General features: G+C 47.4%; 1 protein-coding gene across 1 annotated transcript in view; it reads right to left on the bottom strand.

The window, feature by feature from the left end:
• INTS3 (integrator complex subunit 3) overlaps positions 1-20,981 on the bottom strand; it is a 41,785-nt gene that overhangs the window by 20,321 nt on the left and 483 nt on the right. The window contains 6 exon segments of the mRNA XM_021682200.2: positions 2,094-2,160; positions 3,493-3,577; positions 3,770-3,883; positions 8,721-8,792; positions 8,794-8,805; positions 11,314-11,397. Of these exon segments, the coding sequence (XP_021537875.1) occupies positions 2,094-2,160; positions 3,493-3,577; positions 3,770-3,883; positions 8,721-8,792; positions 8,794-8,805; positions 11,314-11,397 (434 nt within the window).

Below are 20,981 nucleotides of genomic sequence, written 5' to 3'. Positions count from 1 at the left end.
CTCTCCCTGGCCACTGCTCCCACTCCCAGACAATGAGGTACCTGCCCTAAATCACAATCTAAAAAGAATATGATTTTGGATGGAAAAGCCTATTTTCCCAGGAGTTTTAGAACTTCCATGGGGGGAAAGGGGGTAATGAAAGAACTGTGTGTTCCCTGCTGCTTCACAAAGAGTAGAAGGGGGGACGCTTGGGTGGCTCAGTAGGCTGGGCGTTTGCCTTCAGCTCCCGTCATGATCCTGGAGTTCCTGGATTGAGACCCACGTTGGGCTCCCTGCTCAGCGGGAAGTCTGTTTCTCCCTCTCTCTCTGCCCCTCACCCCACTCATGCTCTCTCACGTGTGCGTGCACTCCCTCTCTCTCTCTCAAATAAATAAAATCTTTAAAAAAATTAAAACCATTAGGGGCACCGGGGTGGCTCAGTTGTTAAGAGTCTGCCTTCAGCTCAGGTCATGATCCCAGGGTCCTAGGATCAAGCCCCGCGTCGGGCTCCCTGCTAAGCAGGGAGTCTGCTTCTCCCTCTGCTCTTGTGCCCGCTATCTCAAATAAATAAATAAAATCTTTTAAAAAAATAAAAATAATGCTAAAAAGACAGTGAAGAGATGACAAAAACTCTCCAATGTTGCTTCAATGTGCCAAAACGGGGAGCTATGTCCCCCAAGCAAGTAGTTGTAAGGGCTTTGGCACACCTGCTGGAAAGCAAGGAACCACAGGAATAAGCCGAGGAGTTTAATTAATCCAACCAGGCAACATCCTGATTCCGGAAAAGTGCTCAAGCCACCTAATTAAAAGACTCTGGTCTTTTCCTTTCACAGAATGAACACAGTAGCCAAGGACAATGGGGAGGCCCTCCCCCATCTGCTCTCTGTTAATTCTGAAGCCTCAGAAACTCTTGGGAGGGAGGGAGGGAGGGAGGGAGGGAGGGAGAGGCTGTAGAAGACAGTCTTAATCATCCAGGGACTCACTTGCACCAAAGGATGTGAGGTTTGGGAGGGTAGGAGAAAAGGTAGGGCAGTTATCTGACACATGTATGTGGGGCTGCTCTAACTGCCCAAATGAGGAAAATTCAGCTTTACAGCACAGGAACAGGGGGTATTTGGCACCAGAAACAAAATGAGAAAAATCAGTTTTCAGGAAGATTGTGAGCAGAGCTGATGAATTATCTGAATCCTGGGATGGGATAATGAAGAGAAAGAAAGTGAAACCATCCACCCAGGACACCAGAAAGGCAGCGACCCAGCAAGACGCTGCTGGGATCTCCGGGCTGTGCCGGTGGCGGTGGGTGGCACCAGGAAGAAGTGCGCCAGCCCCAGCTGCAAGCTGTGCCCAGCGCACTAGGTGGCGCCGCAAGGCACCTGACCCAGCCGTCAGCTTGGGCAGGGCCCAGAACAAGTGTGAGGATGGGAGGAGGTCTGTCCTTCTGAACCACAGGAAATATGGGCACTATTAGCCCTTCCAATCATCTGACTACTGTGTTGGCCTCGCACAGAAACAGACTCCGAAGTCAAGCAGCAGAAGAGCAAGGCCACTGGACCAAGAGAAGGCCTCACCCCAAACAAGGGCACACACGGTACAACCCTCATAAAATTTCTGGTCCTTCACTTCGATGGGAAAGGGAAGGAATTAGCCAGAAGCCCAATGCGCCCCCTTATGCCTTCTACCACTGCAGCCCCCCAACCCTGTGTGCAAACCTCCGCCTCCCACCGCACCCCCTGCCACTTCAGGAGAGCGCGGTTTGGGTGGACAGCCTCGTAAGGGAGAAAAGGGGTACCTGCCAGGCAGGGGCAGGGCAGTTGGCTGGCCCCCCTCTGCTGAGCTCATTCTCCCCAATCTCCCCCCAAAGATAAACATTCCAAGGAGGTCTGGATCAAAAATAAACCCTTATCAGATGAAGCTAGTTTTTCCTGGGCTCTGAAATATTTTAGCAAAGACCTTCTTTCCCACCCCTTCATCCCTTTGGGCCGGACAGTGGCTTGAATTCCTTCACTTGCCTCTCCCTCCCCCACCTCACCCGGTCTAAGCCCAGGTGTTCTCAGGCCACCTATCAGTGCTCACACCCCAACACCCACACCTGCTCCTGTCACGGCAGACTCTACCTCTGCTCCGTCAAGATATCCAGGACACTCTCTGCCAACCAGATATTTTTTGCAGTAACATCTCCACCTAATTTCAAAGGGGGGAGAAAACAGAATGAGAATGGCTCTGATCATCGACTCAGCTAATCCAAAACATTTCTTCACCCATCCTGTTTCTCCATCCCTGTTCTCCTGTCATGGAGGTTCTGAGTGTTGGAAAAACTGCCTTCTGTTTAGTCAGGCTTTAAAGTTTCCCCTTTGTGTCCTCAAAGAAAGGAAGGTAAGTTCTAGATATTTCCAGAAACCAGAGCTGCTACTCTTCCATAGACTGGGGGTTGCAGTAGGAATACTTGGACCCTTGAAAGGGAATGTCTGAGAGAGACATGAAGAAACCCTGGTTGGAAGAAAGGGTGACATCTCAAATAGGGCCTGGGGTGCAGGTGACCAGTCAGTGGCACTCCACTGGGGACTCCCAAATCCCAAGTCAGGCTCATGACAGGCCCACGGCTTCTTGCTTCCAGGTATCATGGTCTTCCGTGCTTGCTATGGAACTTCCTGGGGCAAAAGTAACATGTGGCAACGCCAGACCGAAGTCTGAGGATGAGAAGAGGAGACTGAGGACCGAACTGGGAAGGAAATGCCAGGAGGCAAAAGAGCCAGCACAACACTGTGCTGGCTCTAGTCCTCATTTACAAAGTCGGTGTTCACACAGTCAGATATCACACAGAGTAAGTTCATGCACATCAAAACAGGAGCACCAGTGTTACAGAAATTCCTAAAGAGGAAGCAAAGAACCAATGGGAATGGTGAGATAGAGAAGCAGAGTCAGTTTTAAACAAACACACGTGATCTTGAGTAAAAGAGGTAGCACAGGCAGGCCTCTCGGGTATTTAGTGGCTCAGAAAGATGTCACTGATGCGAAGGAGAGAACAAAACCTAAATGTCAGGGTCTCTTCTGTGACACAGTTCCTCCCTCAAACTGGTTCCCATCAGATGTCATAAATATTTGGAAGCAAGCGTTCAGAACACAGGGGTGGAGCCCAGGAAGATATCTGGGTTTCTGAAAGCATAATGTGATGGGAACAAATTATCTGCCCTCACGTCTCTTCCCATTCCTTCCAGATCCTTCCCGATCCAACATGCCATGAAACCCCAGAGTGAGGACTGGCTAAAACAGGCCAACTATTCTACGTCAGGCCCTGAGTTTGGCAGGAAGGACAACAAGGCAGATGTATTGCTTCGAAAGACCCCATGTGACTTTTCCATTTCTTTCTGCCAGAAGAGGCCTGTCTCAGAAGGAAAGAGTCGAGGCAATCCAGGAACTGAGACCCCCCCCCAGGCACTTAATCCTTCTCCATTGCCCGCATCTAGCCTTTGGGCTCCTCTCCTTTCTTCCTTGTGCTCCTGCCCTCAAACTCACCAGCAATCTGCTTCATGAATGTCATGCAAACACCGTCGGCTCCCAGAACCCCACTCTTCACTAGTTCCCGTACCAACCACACCAACTGAAAGAGAGAGGAAAAGGCGGATGAAGAGAAGGGCCTCTAAATTTGAGGAAGGCGTGAATCCAACCACATTATAGTTTAGGTGTACAAAGGAAGAGGTGTGTTACCCCCGATTTCTCCTTCCCTTCCCTTTAGGAGAGAGTCCATTGCCTAGTATGTCTCTGAGCTGGATCTCTCTTTTCCTGGCCTTACCTGAGTACGGCAGGTATCCTGCAACTTCAGGTACTTCTCCATGAGTATCTGGTTGATCTTATTCAGGACAATATTCATGCCGTCACGACTCACCAGAGCCAAGTCCCGGTAACACTGTGAGAAGCAAGGTTTGTGAGCAACCAGCAGACTGAGGACAGGCTCCCCCCTTCCCCTTAAATTCTACCCATGGGATTCAAATGGCAATGAAAGACCTTCCACAGGGCTCCTCCTTCCCAAACCCAACCCTGGCCCTGTCACACAGGGTGGGGAGAAGGAATGGAGCTACTCTCTAAGAAGGCAGAAAAGCCTGCTAAGAAAGTCTCCTTGTTCCCCTACCTCCCTTCTTAAAAACTGCCCCACTGTTTCATGCCACAAGCTGAGCAAAACCAGGTGGAGGCCATCTGCTTTTCATCTGCCAGCGAAAGGTCACTGCAGAATGGGTCTGGCTGAACAGACTAGAAAGGACCCCAAAGAGGTTTTTAGACCTGTATTGACTCAGCCAGATGAAGCAAAGGGCTAGGAACATTAGGGAAGGGGATTGAGGACCAGGGCCCCAGAAAGAAGGGGCAGGACAAAACTGAACATCCTTAACTAAACATTGTTCTTCTTTTCTCTGGGCTGCCCTTTGCTTCTGCCAAACACTGAAAAAGGAGGGGTCCTTAAGCATACCCAACCCTGGGAGAGGTGAGGGAAGGCATGCCAATCTTCTCTGAGTGCTCTTGTTCCCTTCCCCGGAGAGTGTTCTCATCCTGGCTCTCTAGAGACTAGACTCCTGGAGGAATGCCTTAGGAGGCCTCACTGGCCTGCTGAGCTCCATGCTGTCAGGATCTCAGCACAAAGGGTAAAAATTGTGTGGGTATCAGCCCACCACCTTGGAAAGCCAGTGGCATCAACCATGGCGACACTTATGCTAAGCTAACATGCACTGGGGTTGTGCACCTACTATTATATATATGGTGGCATTTGAATCCCACAACCACCCTCTGAAATAGGTACCAGTAGTTATTATCTTTATTCCTACAGATGAAGAAACAGGTATAACAGGGCAAAGTAACTCGCCCCAGGTCACTGAAGAGACAGAGGAATAACCAGAATCCAAGTCCAGGCAGTCCTGTTCTAGATTCCATGCTCTTTTTTTTTTTTTTTTAAAGATTTTATTTATTTGACAGAGAGAGCCACAGTGAGAGAGGGAACACAAGCAGGGGGAGTGGGAGAGGGAGAAGCAGGCTCCCCGCAGAGCAGGGAGCCCGATGCGGGACTCGATCCCAGGACCCTGGGACCATGACCTGAGCCGAAGGCAGACGCTTAACGACCGAGCCACCCAGGCGCCCCAGATTCCATGCTCTTAACACCTCTTTACCAGCACTAGAAATAGCTACAAGGAGAAGAGGCTGCTGGGGAGGGAGGTGGGGATTGAAGGTGGCTTTGAGACGACCATATTCCTGAGCGCTTTCATCCTAAGTGTTCGGAAGAGAAGTGCTCCTCCTCTCTGGCCTCGGTGTAAGGAGGAACTCCTGAGAGGTTAACTGTTGTTACATCCTCTTGCCTCTACTGCCCTAAGTCAAATGATGGATCTGATAAAAACACCAACACTTAGAGATCCCTCACAGGCCATAAACTCTTCATACCCAAAGGAGGATTTGATTATCCTCTGACTCCATTTGAGATCAAAGAGTACAAGCAAGGGAATAAGGAATGTATAAAGGTACCCAGTGAACTACTGCCAACAAGCTGGTCAGTAAATGGTGGGTCAGCCCTGGAGCCTCCCCTGGAGGTAGGACTTACAGGATGGGCAGAGAGCAGGAGGGAGGCAGAGACAGAAGGAAAATCTATGTCAGGACAAAGACAGAGACCAGACTCACTGGAGAGGAGCCCTGTCTGTTCAACCAAAAGCAGAAATGCAGAAATAGACCCAGGACAGGGAAGGAGGACAAGTCTCCCAGGAGACACAGGGAACAGATGAAGAGAGCAGAGACCGTCTGCCTAATTCCACGCGCCATGTGGGACTTATCAACCACACTGCTGCTAACGTGTGCAGTTGAGCACCAGGGCACCCCATCCTGATGCTGCCAGTTGCCTCACCAACCTCTGTGCCAGTTTTCTGATGGGCTTGAAAGAGAAGCAGATGGGGAAAAACAAAAAACAAAAACTCAGTGGGGAACACAGAAGAGAAGCACAGAGTCTCAAAAGAAAGGACAGGTGGCCGGACGGCAGGGAGGTAGCGCTTCTGCCCCACCTGCTGGGCCTACACGGCCTCCAACCCACCTTCGTGAGCAACAACTGCCAAGACCCGAGGTCTTGACTCTTGAAAAGGAGCCTTCTCACCGATGCTAGTAGACCTTTTCCTGTCACCTCTACCTACTAACTGCTAGAGCCGGCCTACTTACCTCCTACAGCTCCACAGGCCCCAGTTATTCAGCTCAGACATCAAGTAAGAAATAAACTCAAAAACTATAAACGTAAGAGCTGCCCAGACGGCGGATGAACGTTAAGAAGGTACAACTGGGACAAAACCCACCCCACACATAGTCCAGTCTCCACCAAGACCTGGCCTGCTTTATCCTTCCCCTGAATGCTCTCGTTCAACCTGCCCTTGCTGCACCACGAAGTCCCAGAGAGCTGGCCCTGACGTCTGAACCTGCCTGCAGCCCAGACTGAGGCTCTTCAGCTCCTGCTTCCCCAGAGCAGGTCTGTAATGTGTTCAAGACTGCTTCCACCACCACCCTGTCCGCCACCCCTGCTCCCATCCCCCGGCCTAAGATCTAGGAACCAGACCTCCATTCCATCCTGAGGTTTCTGTCCAGAGACAGAGTCAACCCCAAACAAACCCTTAGAAAACACTCCCCTTGTTTTAAGCTGAAGCCTAAAACAATGCATCAGAATCAGTCCTCACCAGTAACTCCTACCTGGAACTTCTGCAGCACAGAAGCATTTCACAAGATAATCACCCTTTTAGGGAAAAGGATCAAAGCACCTCAGAGACATGTCACTAATTCTTCCCATACTCTGACCTGGCTCAAAGTCTCTCAATGAGTTACCACCTGCCAGCTCCTCAGTTGCTTAAACCTCAGTTGTCTTCCAAACCCCCAACTCCACTGCTTTGTCTGAAGAGCCCTGACAGGGGCCTGTCAGCCTCATATACTCCAGGGAGGGGATTTACTTGGAAACAGCTAGCGTGTGAACACAATCCTGGTGCAGCTGTCAACCAGCTATGAGGTCCAAGGCAAGGAAGGGCCTGGGCCACCCTCATGGGGCTGTCCCAGGGCAAGAAGACAAAGTGCTCTAGTACCTTGTCATGTCTGGTTGGCCAAATTCATGACTTAATAAGCATTTATAATGCAGAGTGCTATGGCCTTTCACTGCCAGGCTAGACAAAAACCTAGAAATACCACACATACCCTGCCCCTTCACGAAGTTTACTGATTTACCCTAGCTGACGCAGATCCCACCTGAAACAAACAAAACCAGCAGACTGGACAAATTTGCACTGAAGTGACTACATGAGATTTTAACTGTATTTATAAAAACCTACACAAGAGAAAACGAAACCTTCATCCCAACCCGTCCACCCCTGTCTTCGCCAACAATTTCTCTTAAATGGAGTGGCCAGACTGGGTCGTATTACTGTTTAACAGCACCAAATTGGAGACATTCATTTGTCTTCAAGGATCTCGGTGATAAATCCAGTATGAAAATGAAATGTCAAGTTAACGCAACAAGGTCCCAGCCCAGAAATGGCCTGGGACACCAAGGACCTGTGAATACCTGCTGTTCCACCACCTACCCTCATCCTGGACACTACTCCAGTTGGCATCAGAGGAATACAAACACATCAGGTTGCCATGCCCATAGATCCTTCCCCTGAGGTTAATTCAAACAGCTATGCCAGGCGGGCATGGGCATCTTGTCCTTGTCCCTGGGGATGATTTTCTTTGGTTCTCCCTGAACAAATGATAGTATCTCTGACCTCCAGTTATCTTATAGGTAAAGTGGGAGCAGTTTGGAAAGAGGGGACAAAGCCACCAACCTTTTGAGAGGATTAAATGAGATCTCGTCTGGATAGAGCCCAACACAGTGCTGGGCACCAAGCATGTGTGTTTCCTGCCATCCTTGTTCAAGGAAGGGCCAGTAAGAACACTGAATTTCCCCACTCCAAGTTCCTCTCTGTTAGTGTCACATAGTTAATGCCAGATACCAGACATACACTTCTAAACCATTGCCCCAAGACTGCAAGGACACAGAACTGCTGGGAAAGGGAAATCTGGAGAGGTAAAAGACAGAATTTTACTGCTTTATTACGTAAAGAATGGAATCCAAAGAGATCATCCTTCCCAATCCCTCACCCCAGGCAAGGATCCCACTTTAACCATTCCACATAAAGGATACTCTCCTGGCTGTGAAGACCCCAGACTAGTTTTTACACAGTATTCCTGAAGAAGTCTGGCTCCAGTGGGTTCCAGGGTTCTCTTGGTCACTACATTATTGCTGCATCAATCATCAACATTAAGCTGTTAAATCCTACGTGCTACAATGTTAAGCCTACCTTCTATTCACCTGCCAATGATACAGAACCTACAAACTACAGGTCACGCTCTTCTGGGTAAGAACTCTCAATGGACTTGGTTATAACTTGTTCTCTTCTCTTCTCTGGATTAAATCCTGACTCTCATAACCTTGACCCATCAATCTACAATGTATAACTCTTCAAATGCTTTTCCACTCTCACAAATGCTTTTCTTGCTCTTTAGCTTCAGAATCTAGATAGAGAAAGGATCTAAGTCAGAGAATGACCAATTCATTGAGAATAAAAAGGGAGTTGTAAGCGTATCTGGACAACAACGTGATCCAGTTCTGGTCAACGGGTTTGGCACTATGCCAGCTGACCCTTAAGTTCCACCATATCCTCAGACTATCTGAGGGGAGTTTGTGGGTCCAGAGCAGGGAGTCTTACCTTCTGGGCTTGGGCAGGTTCAGTAAGGACAAGGGTGAAGAGGCCCAGGCAGATTTCCTCATGCTGGGGGGGGGCCTTTGCATACCTGGGAAATGAGGAAGGAAGAAAACTAGTTGTCACTCATAGGAGGAGAGTTCTTGAGCACAGTTTCTCCCAGAAAACTTGGGACTCCTGAATAACCTGCAAAGGAGAATCATTAACTCTTCTATCTGATGATCTCCTTTTCCTAAAAGTGATAAAGCATCTGTTTCAGGAGAGAGGTGGGGGAAAGAACAGACCCTACTGTTTTCTCCAAGGCTTGATGCAGGCCAGAAGCAGAAAATGTAAAGAGTGTTTATTTTTTTTAAAGATTTTATTTACTTATTTGACAGAGAGAGAGCACAAGCAGAGGGAGTGGCAGGCAGGCAGAGGGAGAGGGAGACACAGGTTCCCTGAGGAGCAGGGAGCCCGACGTGAGACTTGATTCCAGGACCCTGGGATCATGACCTGAGCCAAGGGCAGCCGCCCAACTGACTGAGCCACCCAGGCGCCCCTAAAGAGTGTTTAAAATGGAAAAAAAGGGGCACCTGGTTGGCTAAGTCAGTGGAGTGTGCAACTCTTGATCTTGGGGTTGTGGGTTTGAGCTCCACATTGGGTGTAGAGATTACTTAAAAATAAAATCTTTGGGGGACGCCTGGATGGCTCAGTCAGTTAAGTGTCTGCTTTCGGCTCAGGTCACAATCCAGGGTCCTGTGATGGGAGTCCTGCATCAGGCTCCCTCCTCAGCAGGGAGCCTGCCTCTCCCTCTGACTGCCGTTCCCCTGCTTGTACTCTTTCTCTCTGACAAATAAATAAATAAAATGTTTTAAGATAAAATAAAATCTAATCTTTGGGATGCCTGGGTGGCTCAGTCAGTTAAATGTTATGCCTTCGGCTCAGGTCATGATCTCAGGGTCCTGGGATCGAGTCCCGCATTGGGCTCCTTGCCCAGCAGGGAGCCTGCTTCTCCCTCTGCCCCTCCCCCTGCTCGTGTGTACTCTCTCTCTTTCTCTAACAAATAAATAAATAAAAATCCTTAAAAATAAATAAAATGAATAAAATAAATCTTTTTTTTTTTAAAGATTTATTTATTTATTTATTTATTTGAGAGAGAGAGAGAATGAGAGACAGAGAGCATGAGAGGGAAGAGGGTCAGAGGGAGAAGCAGACTCCCCGCCGAGCGGGACTCGATCCTGGGACTCCAGGATCATGACCTGAGCCGAAGGCAGTCGCTTAACCAACTGAGCCACCCAGGTGCCCGAACAAAATAAAATCTTTAAGGGCGCCTGGGTGGCTCAGTGAGTTGAGCATCCCACTCTTGGTTTTGGCTCAGGTCACGATCTCATGGGTCCTGAAATCAAGCCTCATGGGTCCTGAAATCAAGCCGCATCAGGCTCCATGCTTAGGGGGGAGTTTGCGTGAAAGATTCTCTCTCTCTGCCGTTCCCCCCCAAGTGTGTGCACACTTTCTTTCTCTCTCAAAATAAATAAATAAATCTTCAGAGAAAACTTAAAAAAAATAATGAAGCAGAAAAAAAACCTCACTGTACCACCTTTACCAGACCTTAATAGCCTTCAGGAGGGAGGGAGCTGCAGATCCATTCATGGGGTAATAAGCACACATACCAAGTCAAGACTTTGGGCAAATCACTGAATCTGTGGTGTTTGTAAGGTGAAGACACAATAAAAATAATATACTACCAATAAAAAGGAAATACTAAACATTCACTATGTGGCTGGAATTACTGTAAACCTTTACATGTACTGGGATGCCTGGGTGGCTCAGTTGGTTAAGTGTCTGCCTTTGGCTCAGGTCATGATCCCAGGGTCCTGGGATGGAGTCCCACACGGGGCTCCTTGCTCAGCGGGAAGCCTGCTTCTCCCTCTCCCTCTGCCTGCCACTCCCCCTGCCTGTGCTCGCTCTCTGAATACATAAAATGAATACATTTTATGAATGAATACATAAAATGAATACATTTTATGAATGAATACATAAAATCTTTAAAAAAAAAATGAATACATAAAATCTTAAAAAAAAAAAAAAAAGACCTTTACATGTACTACTTAAAATCCTTTCAATCTCACAGATTAGGAAATATAAAGGATCATGGGGCACATGGCTGGCTCAGTCGATTGAGCATCCCACTCTTGATTTTGGCTCTGACTCTTGATTTGGTCCTGATCTCAGGGTTGTGAGATAGAGTCCCGGCATCAGGCTCTGTGCTGGGCGCGGAGCCTGCTTAAGATTCTCTCTCCCTCTGCCTCTCCCTCCCTCCAAAAAAAAAAAAAAAAGGAAATGAAATGTAAAGGATCAAATATGTGAGAATAATTTGCAAAGAAAAAAGTCACTACAGAACTAAGAGTTATTTTTAAAAGTTGTGACTTAAAGACACCTAAGCTCCAAGAGCTGGATTCCCACAGTGAGACAGAGAGAGGAGCTGGGAAGTCTGGTTCAGGGAGCCAAGATACTCACTTCAGTCCCCTAATTCCCAGCCACTTAAGTCCTTCTATCTTTTGGATCACATCTCAAAGCTTCCAAAGCAACAGAAATGAATGGGGGAGAGCATTATACTCACGTGAGCATTGAGGGCATCATTGGCCTCCCTCTCTGAGACACCAGTAGTCATCGATGTCACAATGCTCATGCATCTTTCTAACCTCTGTAAAGGGGTGAGAAAAAGTTCAGAGTGTGTCACACCACCACCTGCAAGGTATTTCTGACCCCAAAAAGGTTTTCAAGAAATTTAAACCTCATCATACCTCTAGATCTAACTACCAGTTTACAAGTAAAGTTATACAGGATATAATCAGCTAAGTCCAGAGGGTGGAAACCATGACACGTAACCTGATTCTTTAACACACAAATTGCAAGGGAAAAAAGCAGGGAGGGGGAACCCACATATTAAAAGAGGCTTAAGATTATAATTATAGCCCACAGGGGGGGAGGGGGCGCTCAGTCATTAGAGTATTCAACTCTTGATCTCGGAGGTCATAAATTCAAGCCCCATGTTGGGTGTAGAGCTTAGTGGGCAAAAAAAAAAAAAAGAAAGAGGGGCACCTGGGTGGCTCAGTCATTAGGCTTCTGCCTTCGACTCAGGTCATGATCCCAGGGTCCTGAGATCAAGCCTCGCATAGGGCTCCCTGCTCCGTGGGGAGCCTGCTTCTCCCTCTCCCACTGGCCCTGCTTGTGTTCCCTCTCTCGCTGTGTCTCTGTCAAATAGATAAATAACATCTTTAAAAAAAAATTAAAAAAAGATTATAACCCACTGAATAAAATAGGAATCCATGCTAAAACATACACACATAATAAATAATGAAGGGAAAGCTCTCCCTTATAGTGGAATGCCAACCAATAAATGCGTAAGGAACAACAGGAGCAAAAATGATTCCGGCAAATATCATCAGTGGACACTAAACCAGAGGTGAAACTGCACAAGAGGATATTTATGTGGGTTCAAAATACTTAATTACAAAGGGAAAAGAAATTCTGGAAGATATCACCTTAACCAAGTAATCAAAATTAATAACCTCAAAAGGAGACAAACTGACTCCTGACACTACATGCCTCAACAGGGTGCACTGGAAAGGCTGTAACAGTACTTGTATGGTTTTCTGGCCCAAAAATGAATAATTTCAATCTAATCATGGAAGAAATTTCAGACAACCCAATTTGAGAGATACTCTACAAAATAACTGACCTGTCCAAAGTGTTTAAGGTCATGAAAGACAAAGAAAGATTAAGAATCTGCTTCAGGTTAAAGAGAGAGTGCACCTAAACTCAACTTGTGATCCTGGACTGCTATATGGACATTATTGGGACAACTGGTAAAATCTGAGTATGTTCTGTAACAGAAGCATATTGATGTTAAATGTTCTAATCCTGACAACAGAGCAGTAGTTATGTAACTGAAGATCTTTGTTCTTAGGAAATACACAATGAAGTATTTATTTATTTATTTATTTGACAGAGAGAGAGAGAGAGAGCGAGAGCAGGAACACAAGCAGGGGGAGTGGGAGAGGGAGAAGCAGGCTTCCCGCCAAGCAGGGAGCCTGATGCGGGGCTCGATCCCAGGACCCCGGGATCATGACCTGAGCCGAAGGCAGACGCCTAACGACTGAGCCACCCAGGCGCCCCCACAATGAAGTATTTAAACCCTCATGGCTGCCACTTACTGTCAAAAGGTTAAAACAAAATGTGTACAGAGAAATAATGTTAATAACTGGTGAATCTGGGTGAAGAGTATATGAGAGTTCTACGTATTATAATATTTCTCTAAGCTTGAAATCATTTTAAAATAAAAAGCTGTTAAAAATTTAAAGAAACAGGGGCGCCTGTGTGGCTCAGTTGTTAGGTGTCTGCCTTCGGCTCGGTCGTGGTCCTGGGGTCCTGGGATCAAGCCCCACATCGGGCTCCCTGCTCCGCGGGAAGCCTGCTTCTCCCTCTCCCACTCCCCCCTGCTTATGTTCCGTCTCTCTCTGTCAAATAAATAAAATCTTAAAAAAAAAAAATTTAAAGAAACACTGAGGCACCTGGGTGGCTCAGTGGGTTAAGTGTCTGCCTTCAGCTCAGGTCATGATCTCAGGGCCCTGGGATGGAGCCCTGCATCAGGCTCCCTGCTCCCTGGGGAGTCTGCTTCTCCCTCTTTTTCTCCCTCGGCCCCTAACCCCACTCGTGCTCTCAATAAATAAAATATTTTTTAAAAAAATTAAAGAAACATAATGGGGTGCCTGGGTGGCACAGTTGGTTGAGCATCCGACTCTTGGTTTCAGCTCAGGTCATGATCTCAGGTTGTAGGATTGAGCCCCGCTTGGGCTCCCTGCTCAGTGGGGAGCCTGTTTCTCCCTCTCCCTCTGCTGCTCCCCCTAATTGTGCTCTCTTGCTCTGTCAAATAAATAAAATCTTAAAAAAAAAGTGCCCCCCAAAAAGTTAAAAACAAATTTAAAAAAATGAGCATGAGGAAAGAAAAGGAGAACAAAAGGCCAAACTGCCTGAGCCTCTGGACAAAGGTGGGGATAGTTGCATTGAAGTCCACCCAAGAGGCATTCTAGTTTCAAAGGCCAACTCTAACATGACACGTGCTCAATATTCTAAGGAGATCTTAGTCACTGGTTCCTGTCCTAAAGAAACATTTAATACTAAATATTGAGGAGATATTGACAAATATATCTCATATTAAATCCGTGAGGCTCTCCATTATCACCACTGAAACTACTTCCTGAGTCTTTTAAAACTTTATCTTTAGGACTAATCCCAAAACTATTTAAGGAAAACTAGTTCCCAATTCCCAGTAATGGTGATGCTGGCAAAATGGACAAAGGTAGGTAGTTTACTTCCCACTAATCCTACAGGTCATTACAAAACATCTTGCTGAGAAGAGGTTCTACTGCAGTGTTGAGAGGAACCCATGTGTAAGGACAATGGAAAAGAGGTGTAGGGGGGCGCCTGGGTGGCTCAGTCGTTAGGCGTCTGCCTTCAGCTCAGGTCATGATCCCAGGGTCCTGGCATCGAGCCCCGCATCGGGTTCCCTCCTCCACGGGAAGCCTGCTTCTCCCTCTCCCACTCCCCCTGCTTGTGTTCCCTCTCTCGCTGTGTCTCTGTCAAATAAATAAAATCTTAAAAAAAAAAAAAAAAGAGGTGTAGGAATGAAAAATAATCCTGTGTCTCCCTTCACCATCATCCTAAGGTTGCCTATATCCATCCCTGACCAAGAGCATAAGGTGGCACAGAGGAGAACTGAGTATTAAGGCAAGGAGCTCCCACAGTCACAAAACTTTGACCTACATTAGGCCCAAAGCCATTCAGATTTGAAGGTATTACAACTTCACTGCCCATCAGGTCTGACTAGCCTCCAAATTAGGTCAGATAAGTACACTGTGCCTTAACAGCACCTGTGTACTTGTGAAAAGGAGCTGTGAGATCACATGAAAGCTGAGCTGTGAGATCCAACACTACCTAGTCCAGCTCCCACATGAGCAGGAGAGGGAAGGAAAAACATCAGGTTGTATTTTCCCTTTTTAAATTGTATCCCTCTCGGGACACCTGGGTGGCTCAGTCCGTTAAGCATCTGCCTTCAGCTCAGGTCATGATCCCAGGGTCCTGGGATCGAGTCCCCTTTCGGGCTCCTTGCTCAGCAGGGAGCCTGTTTCTCCCTCTGCCTCTGCCTGCCGCTCCCCCTGCTTGTGCTCTCTCTGGCAAACAAACAAACAAATTGTATCCCTCTCTAACCCAAGATAGCTATCAGTGATTAGAGAATCAGTTCCTCCAGCAGCTAAGTCCCGCTTACCCAGCCCAGATGAACAAGCAGCAGCACAGCATCCTAAAATTCTAGATATTACTTTCTACTCAAAGGAAGAGGTCTCTGCTGAATCAACAGAGATGCAAGCAGTAAACAGCAGCTAGCTAATGAGCACACTGACAAGCATGGTATAGAAGGATCCCCCCACTACGTGCTAGTCTTTTTTTTTTTTTTTTTAAGATTTTATTTTTTATTTATTTGACAGAGAACACAAGCAGGGGGAGTGGGAGAGGGAGAAGCAGGCTTCCCTGCTGAGCAGGGAGCCTGATGCGGGGCTCGATCCCAGGACCCTGGGATCATGACCTGAGCCGAAGGCAGACGCTTAACGACTGAGCCACCCAGGCGCCCCAACTACGTGCTAGTCTTAAGCTAATCTTGGGTGAGTTCCTTAGCCTCTCTAAACCCTGGTTTTTCTTAACTGAAAAATAGAAATAGGGGCGCCTGGGTTGTTCAGTCGGTTGGGTGTCTGACTCAGTTTCAGCTCAGATCATGATCTCAGGGTCCTGGGACTGAGCCCCATGTCAGGCTCTGCACTCAGCAGGGAGTCTGCTTGAGATGCTCTCTCTTCCACTCCCTCTGCCCCTCCCCGACTCATGCTCGAGCTCCCGTGTTCTTGCATTCCTCTCTCTCACAAAATTAATTTTTTTAAAAACCCTATTTAAAAAAATATATATTACAAGGTTGCTCTGAGGATTACACAAGATAACATATGTGAAAACATCTAGCATACAGTCTCAGTAAAATTATAATCTGTTCTGGGGCGCCTGGGTGGCTCAGTTGGTTAAGCAACTGCCTTCCGCTCAGGTCATGATCCTGGAGTCCCTGGATCCAGTCCCGCATCGGGCTCCCTGCTCGGCAGGGAGTCTGCTTCTCCCTCTGACCCACCCCCCTCTCATGTGCTCTCTCTCTCATTCTCTCTCTGTCAAATAAATAAATAAAATCTTTTAAAAATAAATAAATAAATAAATTATAATCTGTTCCATTTGTGAAAAAGCTCAGCAACTGCACAACCAAATCTATGAAGAACAGACCACTCCCCAACATCTGCTACTACTTCCTTTTTTTTTAAAAGATTTTATTTATTTATTTATTTGAGAGAGAGAGAGAGAGAGAGAAACAGCATGAGAGGGGAGAAACAGTCAGAGGGAGAAGCAGGCTCCTCGCCGAGCCGGGAGCCCGATGTGGGGCTAGATCCCAGGACTCCGGGATCATGACCCGAGCCGAAGGCAGTCGCTTAACCGACTGAGCCCCCCAGGCGCCCCATATATATATATTTTATTTATTTTTTAAAGATTTATTTATTTATTTGAGAGAGAGAATGGGGGGGGGAGGGTCAGAGGGAGAAGCAGGTTCCCCGCCAAGCAGGGAGCCCGATGCGGGACTCGATCCCGGGACTCCGGGATCATGACCTGAGCCGAAGGCAGTTGCTTAACTGACTGAGCCCCCCAGGCGCCCAATCTGCTACTACTTCTAAAGGTATGTCCTTGAAGATTCCTGAAAACTGAGCCCTCCTACTATAGGACACGGGTTAAGTCCCTGACCAGGCTGAAAAGCTTCCTCTCCTAATTACCCTCTGTAAACGTTTGCTTTCTAGGAGAGAAGAGGAAAGGAAGGGTACGGGAGGTGGGAGGAGGCCTGACTGTTGGACCCTGCACCAAGATCCTTATGCAATGAGGATCAGCCTATGGAATGGCCAAGTTTCTGGCTATGATGTAACACACAGAGACCTTGGACAGAACCAGGTTTCTCTAGGCCCCTCCTTAGTTTAAGCTCCATTCAGAGGCTTGAGTCAGTTCTATGGGTCACTGCTAAGTCAAGAACAGTGACCTCTTGGAACAGCGAGGCCCAGCTAAGGATGTAGGAAGTAGGAGAGTCCAGAATTTGGATGCATGGATAAAAGTGATGAGGAAAGAAATGTGAGGGCCAGTCCTTTCCAGGCAATGAAATGTAAAAGATGCTGCTCTTTCCAAACTACAGGAATCACTTTTCCAAACAGGGATGGGAGAAGGAATTACAAAACTTTCAGACCGACAGAAGGACCACATCCTGTCAAAGAGGGCTGTAGGAAGTCAAAATCCCTACAAACAAGTAGCAGTACCCCGCTTCCCTCCCAGTCCCCAGAGACCCTTAGTAAACATGGAATCATACATGCAGTTGCCAACAATTACTGGCAGAGTGGCTCTGTTCAGAGTAAGCCCTCCATGACAGCACCTCAAAGAGCTGAGTAAATATTTATCATCTCTAGGAGCTTCTGAAATAACTTTTCTAGTACCAAGATTACCTGACCACGTTCTCCATGACAGCAGCAGTAGACAGAGCAGGGGCAGAGTAGGGGAAGGCCTTCTAGGTTGCCAGTATATACCTGAAGCTTAGGACTGAAGTTAGAGAAATCCCTCTAACCTCCCAGTTTCTGCTCCCTCAGACAAGTGAACATACAGTCTGGTAAAAATATATATTAAATACTGCTCTCTTATTGGAAGACAGTGGCCCTGAAAGAGCAAACTCCACTGTCTTCAGTAAAAGAAGGTATGTTCCAACCTACAAAATCCCCAAGAGCCCACATCAGTAAGGAGTTACTGAATAAGCTGGGTTCCAAGTACTCTACAGCCAAGAGTCACTTATAAGTGCAATGAGGATTTTGGGGGAAAAATTAGAGATGACTCAAACCCTGTTCCCTGGAGATTCTTCAGAGACAAGGTATGAATTACCCCTTGGAGAACACCTATAAGGGATGTACCTCTACCCAATGCAGCCCTAAGACCTGTCCATAGCTTAAGAGGAAGTTCTGACTTGTTTGAGCCACAGCTCCTACTTTCAGCCTGACTTCAAAGTAGACCAGGTCCTTCCCAGAGAGGAATGAGCAGGAGCTGTGGACCGGGAGACTAGGAGTTGCATGTTCTAAACGCCTCCAATCTCTGGCACTATTTTTTTTTTAAGATTTTATTTATTTATTTGACAGAGAGACATAGTAAGAGAGGGAACACAAGCAGGGGGAGTGGGAGAGGGAGAAGCAGACTCCCCATGGAACAGGGAGCCCGATGCGGGGCTCAATCCCAGGACCCTGGGATCATGACCTGAGCCAAAGGCAGACGCTTAACGACTGAGCCACCCAGGTGCCCCTCTGGCACTGTTTTTATCTCATTCCCCAAATTGGAATGGGATGGGCAAGAATTTCCCCTTCAAAGAAAGAAACAAAGCCAAAGAAAAGAAAGGATTCAACAAATGCTCCCTTGGGTAAGAGTCACAGCTCCTGGCTGGGATGCTCTTCAGCAGTGTTTCATACACCAGGAGTCTAAGGGGCCTTTCCTCATCACACTCAGCTATAATGACCCCAGCCTCTTCACTACCAGGTTTTGGGGGTGCCCTTTTTTTCCACCTTCCTTATGGGTATGCTAATTCAGTCTTCAGATGATAAGCTCTGCAAAGCAGACTTGGGTCTCCCTTATCCCATTTTCCTATGAGACTGCACACAGGAGGCATCTACCATTAGGAAGCTACCTCTGTGTTCCTGGGCAATAGGTAGACCTGTGGTGGAAAATACCACACCAGAACAAAGAGACCAGTCAACAGCAGGTTTTGATAACTTCTGTATCCAGAGCTCTGTGGGGAGACCCAGAGGAAGAAGCCAGCAAGTCTTGCCCTTAGGGACAAGGGCAAGTGGTCCAGTGGGAACCACACACATGGGTTAAAAACATGGAAAATTCAAATGCAAAGGGTAAAGGCCAAAAAAGGAAAAGGGAGAGCCAAGAAATGCTGGGAAACATCTATACCAGGAAGGACAGGAGGAAAAGAAGGGGGAGAGGGAGAGAGAGACCCTCCCTCCCCCTTCTCTCTGGAAACAGTTGAAAGTTCACTCTCAGTCCAAAAAAGCAAAAAAATAAATGCTTCCTCTCTTTTATGGTCCCCTCCTGCCCTATCACTGAGTCCCCTAGCAAACATGTCACTGTTCAGAACAGGATGCTGTACTACTCTGTGGTACAAATGAGCAGAGGCAGGATGAACCCTCTAGCAATCAAGGTGGGGAATAAACAGATTTTTGTCCAACGCCTGGGGGCTTTTCCCCTCCACCCAATCTGGTGGAGGGATCAAAGGCAGTCAACTATTTTCTTTCTACAATTCTAGAGCTGCTGTACCAGAACACTGGGCTCAACAAATACTTTGACAATGACAATGGCCATTTCTTAAAAAGTGGATAATTCAAAGTGCTAGACATTCCTACAGTCATTTTTTTTTTTTTAAAGATTTTTATTTTTTTTATTTGACAGAGAGAGACACAGCGAGAGAGGGAACACAAGCAGGGGGAGTGGGAGAGGGAGAAGCAGGCTTCCCGTGGAGCAGGGAGCCCGATGCGGGGCTCGATCCCAGGACCCTGGAATCATGACCCGAGCTGAAGGCAGACGCTTAACGACTGAGCCACCCAGGCGCCCCCCTACAGTCATTTTTATTTGTTTCGGGAATACATTATTTTTAGTAGCATTATTTATTTTCCTAATTGTATCTACCTTAGCTGATAAAAACAATAGCAGAAAAACTTTGATTTCTCTAAATGCACACAGAATTAGGGGGGAGAAGCAGGGTGGAAAACCAGCCTGTGAGCAGACATTTGCCAATGGATGATCTGCAAAGTTATATCCAGCCACCTTGATTTGCAAAGTTCATTTCTGCATATACATTCCATCATTTTGTATCTGAACCAACACTTTTTTTCAAATCTAAACTATGAATTCTACCTATCTGCCTGCCCACCCTCTACTATCTGATAAAGGGCAGTGACAAAGTTAGAAGCAGGGAAATGGGGAAGCCTGCGGGCTCAGTCGTTAAGCATCCACCTTCAGCTCAGGTCATGATCCCAGGGTCCTGGCATCGAGTCCAGCATTGGGCTCCCTGCTCACTGGGGAGCCTGCTTCTCCCTCTCCCTCTGCCTGCCGCTTCCCCTGCATGTGCTCTGTCAAATAAATAAATTCTTTAATAAAATTTTTAGGGGCGCCTGGGTGGTTCAGTCAGTTAAGCGTCTGCCTTCGGCTCAGGTCATGATCCCAGGGTCCTGGGATTGAACCCCATATCGGGCTCCCTGCTCAGCGGGGAGTCCACTTCCCTTCCCCTCCCTCTACCCCCCCATTCATGCTCTCTGTCTGAAGCTCTCTCTCTCAAATAAATAAAACCTTTAAAAACATAAAATAAAACAGGGGCGCGTGGGTGGCTCAGTCGTTAAGCGTCTGCCTTCAGCTCAGGTCATGATCCCCACATTGGGCTCCCCGTTCCGCGGGAAGCCTGCTTCTCCCTTTCCCACTCCCCCTGCTTGTGTTCCCTCTCTTGCTGTGTCTCTTTCTGTCAAATAAATAAATTATTTAAAAATAAATAAATTAAAAATTAAAAATTAAAATAAAACAAGATTTTTTAAAAAGCAGGGAAATGGTCAGGGAAGAGCCAGACCCTGTTCTTGTGCTCTTCCTGTCCCTGGATAACCACAGAGTTGAATGCACTAGGTCTTACAAACAGTTTAGCAGTCCCTTCTCAGTTCTGGGTCTCCTATTCCTGTGACTCTACCCGAGTAGCAGCACTCTGGGCTGTCAGGGACAAGAGGAGGGTAACAAGTTGGGGAGTAGAGGGTCAACTACCCTGTGTGACTTCCCTCGACCCTCTTTCTCAGCACCCTCGCATGTGTGCTATCAGCTTCTGAAGGACAGAAGCTGTAGGTGATGGTACCCTAACTAAACATCACTGTTCCTTGGGTCTTCAAATGCCCAGTGCACATCGCGCTCAACTGACTACATCCACATAAAGCCAGTGCTACCTGACAGGAGGCTCTGAAGCCTGCTGCGGACTCCTGTCAGCCCCCCAGACACCTACACACACACACCCACACACACGCACACACACGGTACTTGTCAACTCAACACAGGACCCCGTCTGAAGCAGGACAGGTATGAAGGATACGTGTGGTCTCT

Source organism: Neomonachus schauinslandi, chromosome 6, assembly GCF_002201575.2.
Source record: "Neomonachus schauinslandi chromosome 6, ASM220157v2, whole genome shotgun sequence".
NCBI lineage: Eukaryota > Metazoa > Chordata > Mammalia > Carnivora > Phocidae > Neomonachus > Neomonachus schauinslandi.
Note: the sequence above shows the minus strand (reverse complement) of the source record. Positions and strands in the feature narration are given on the sequence as shown.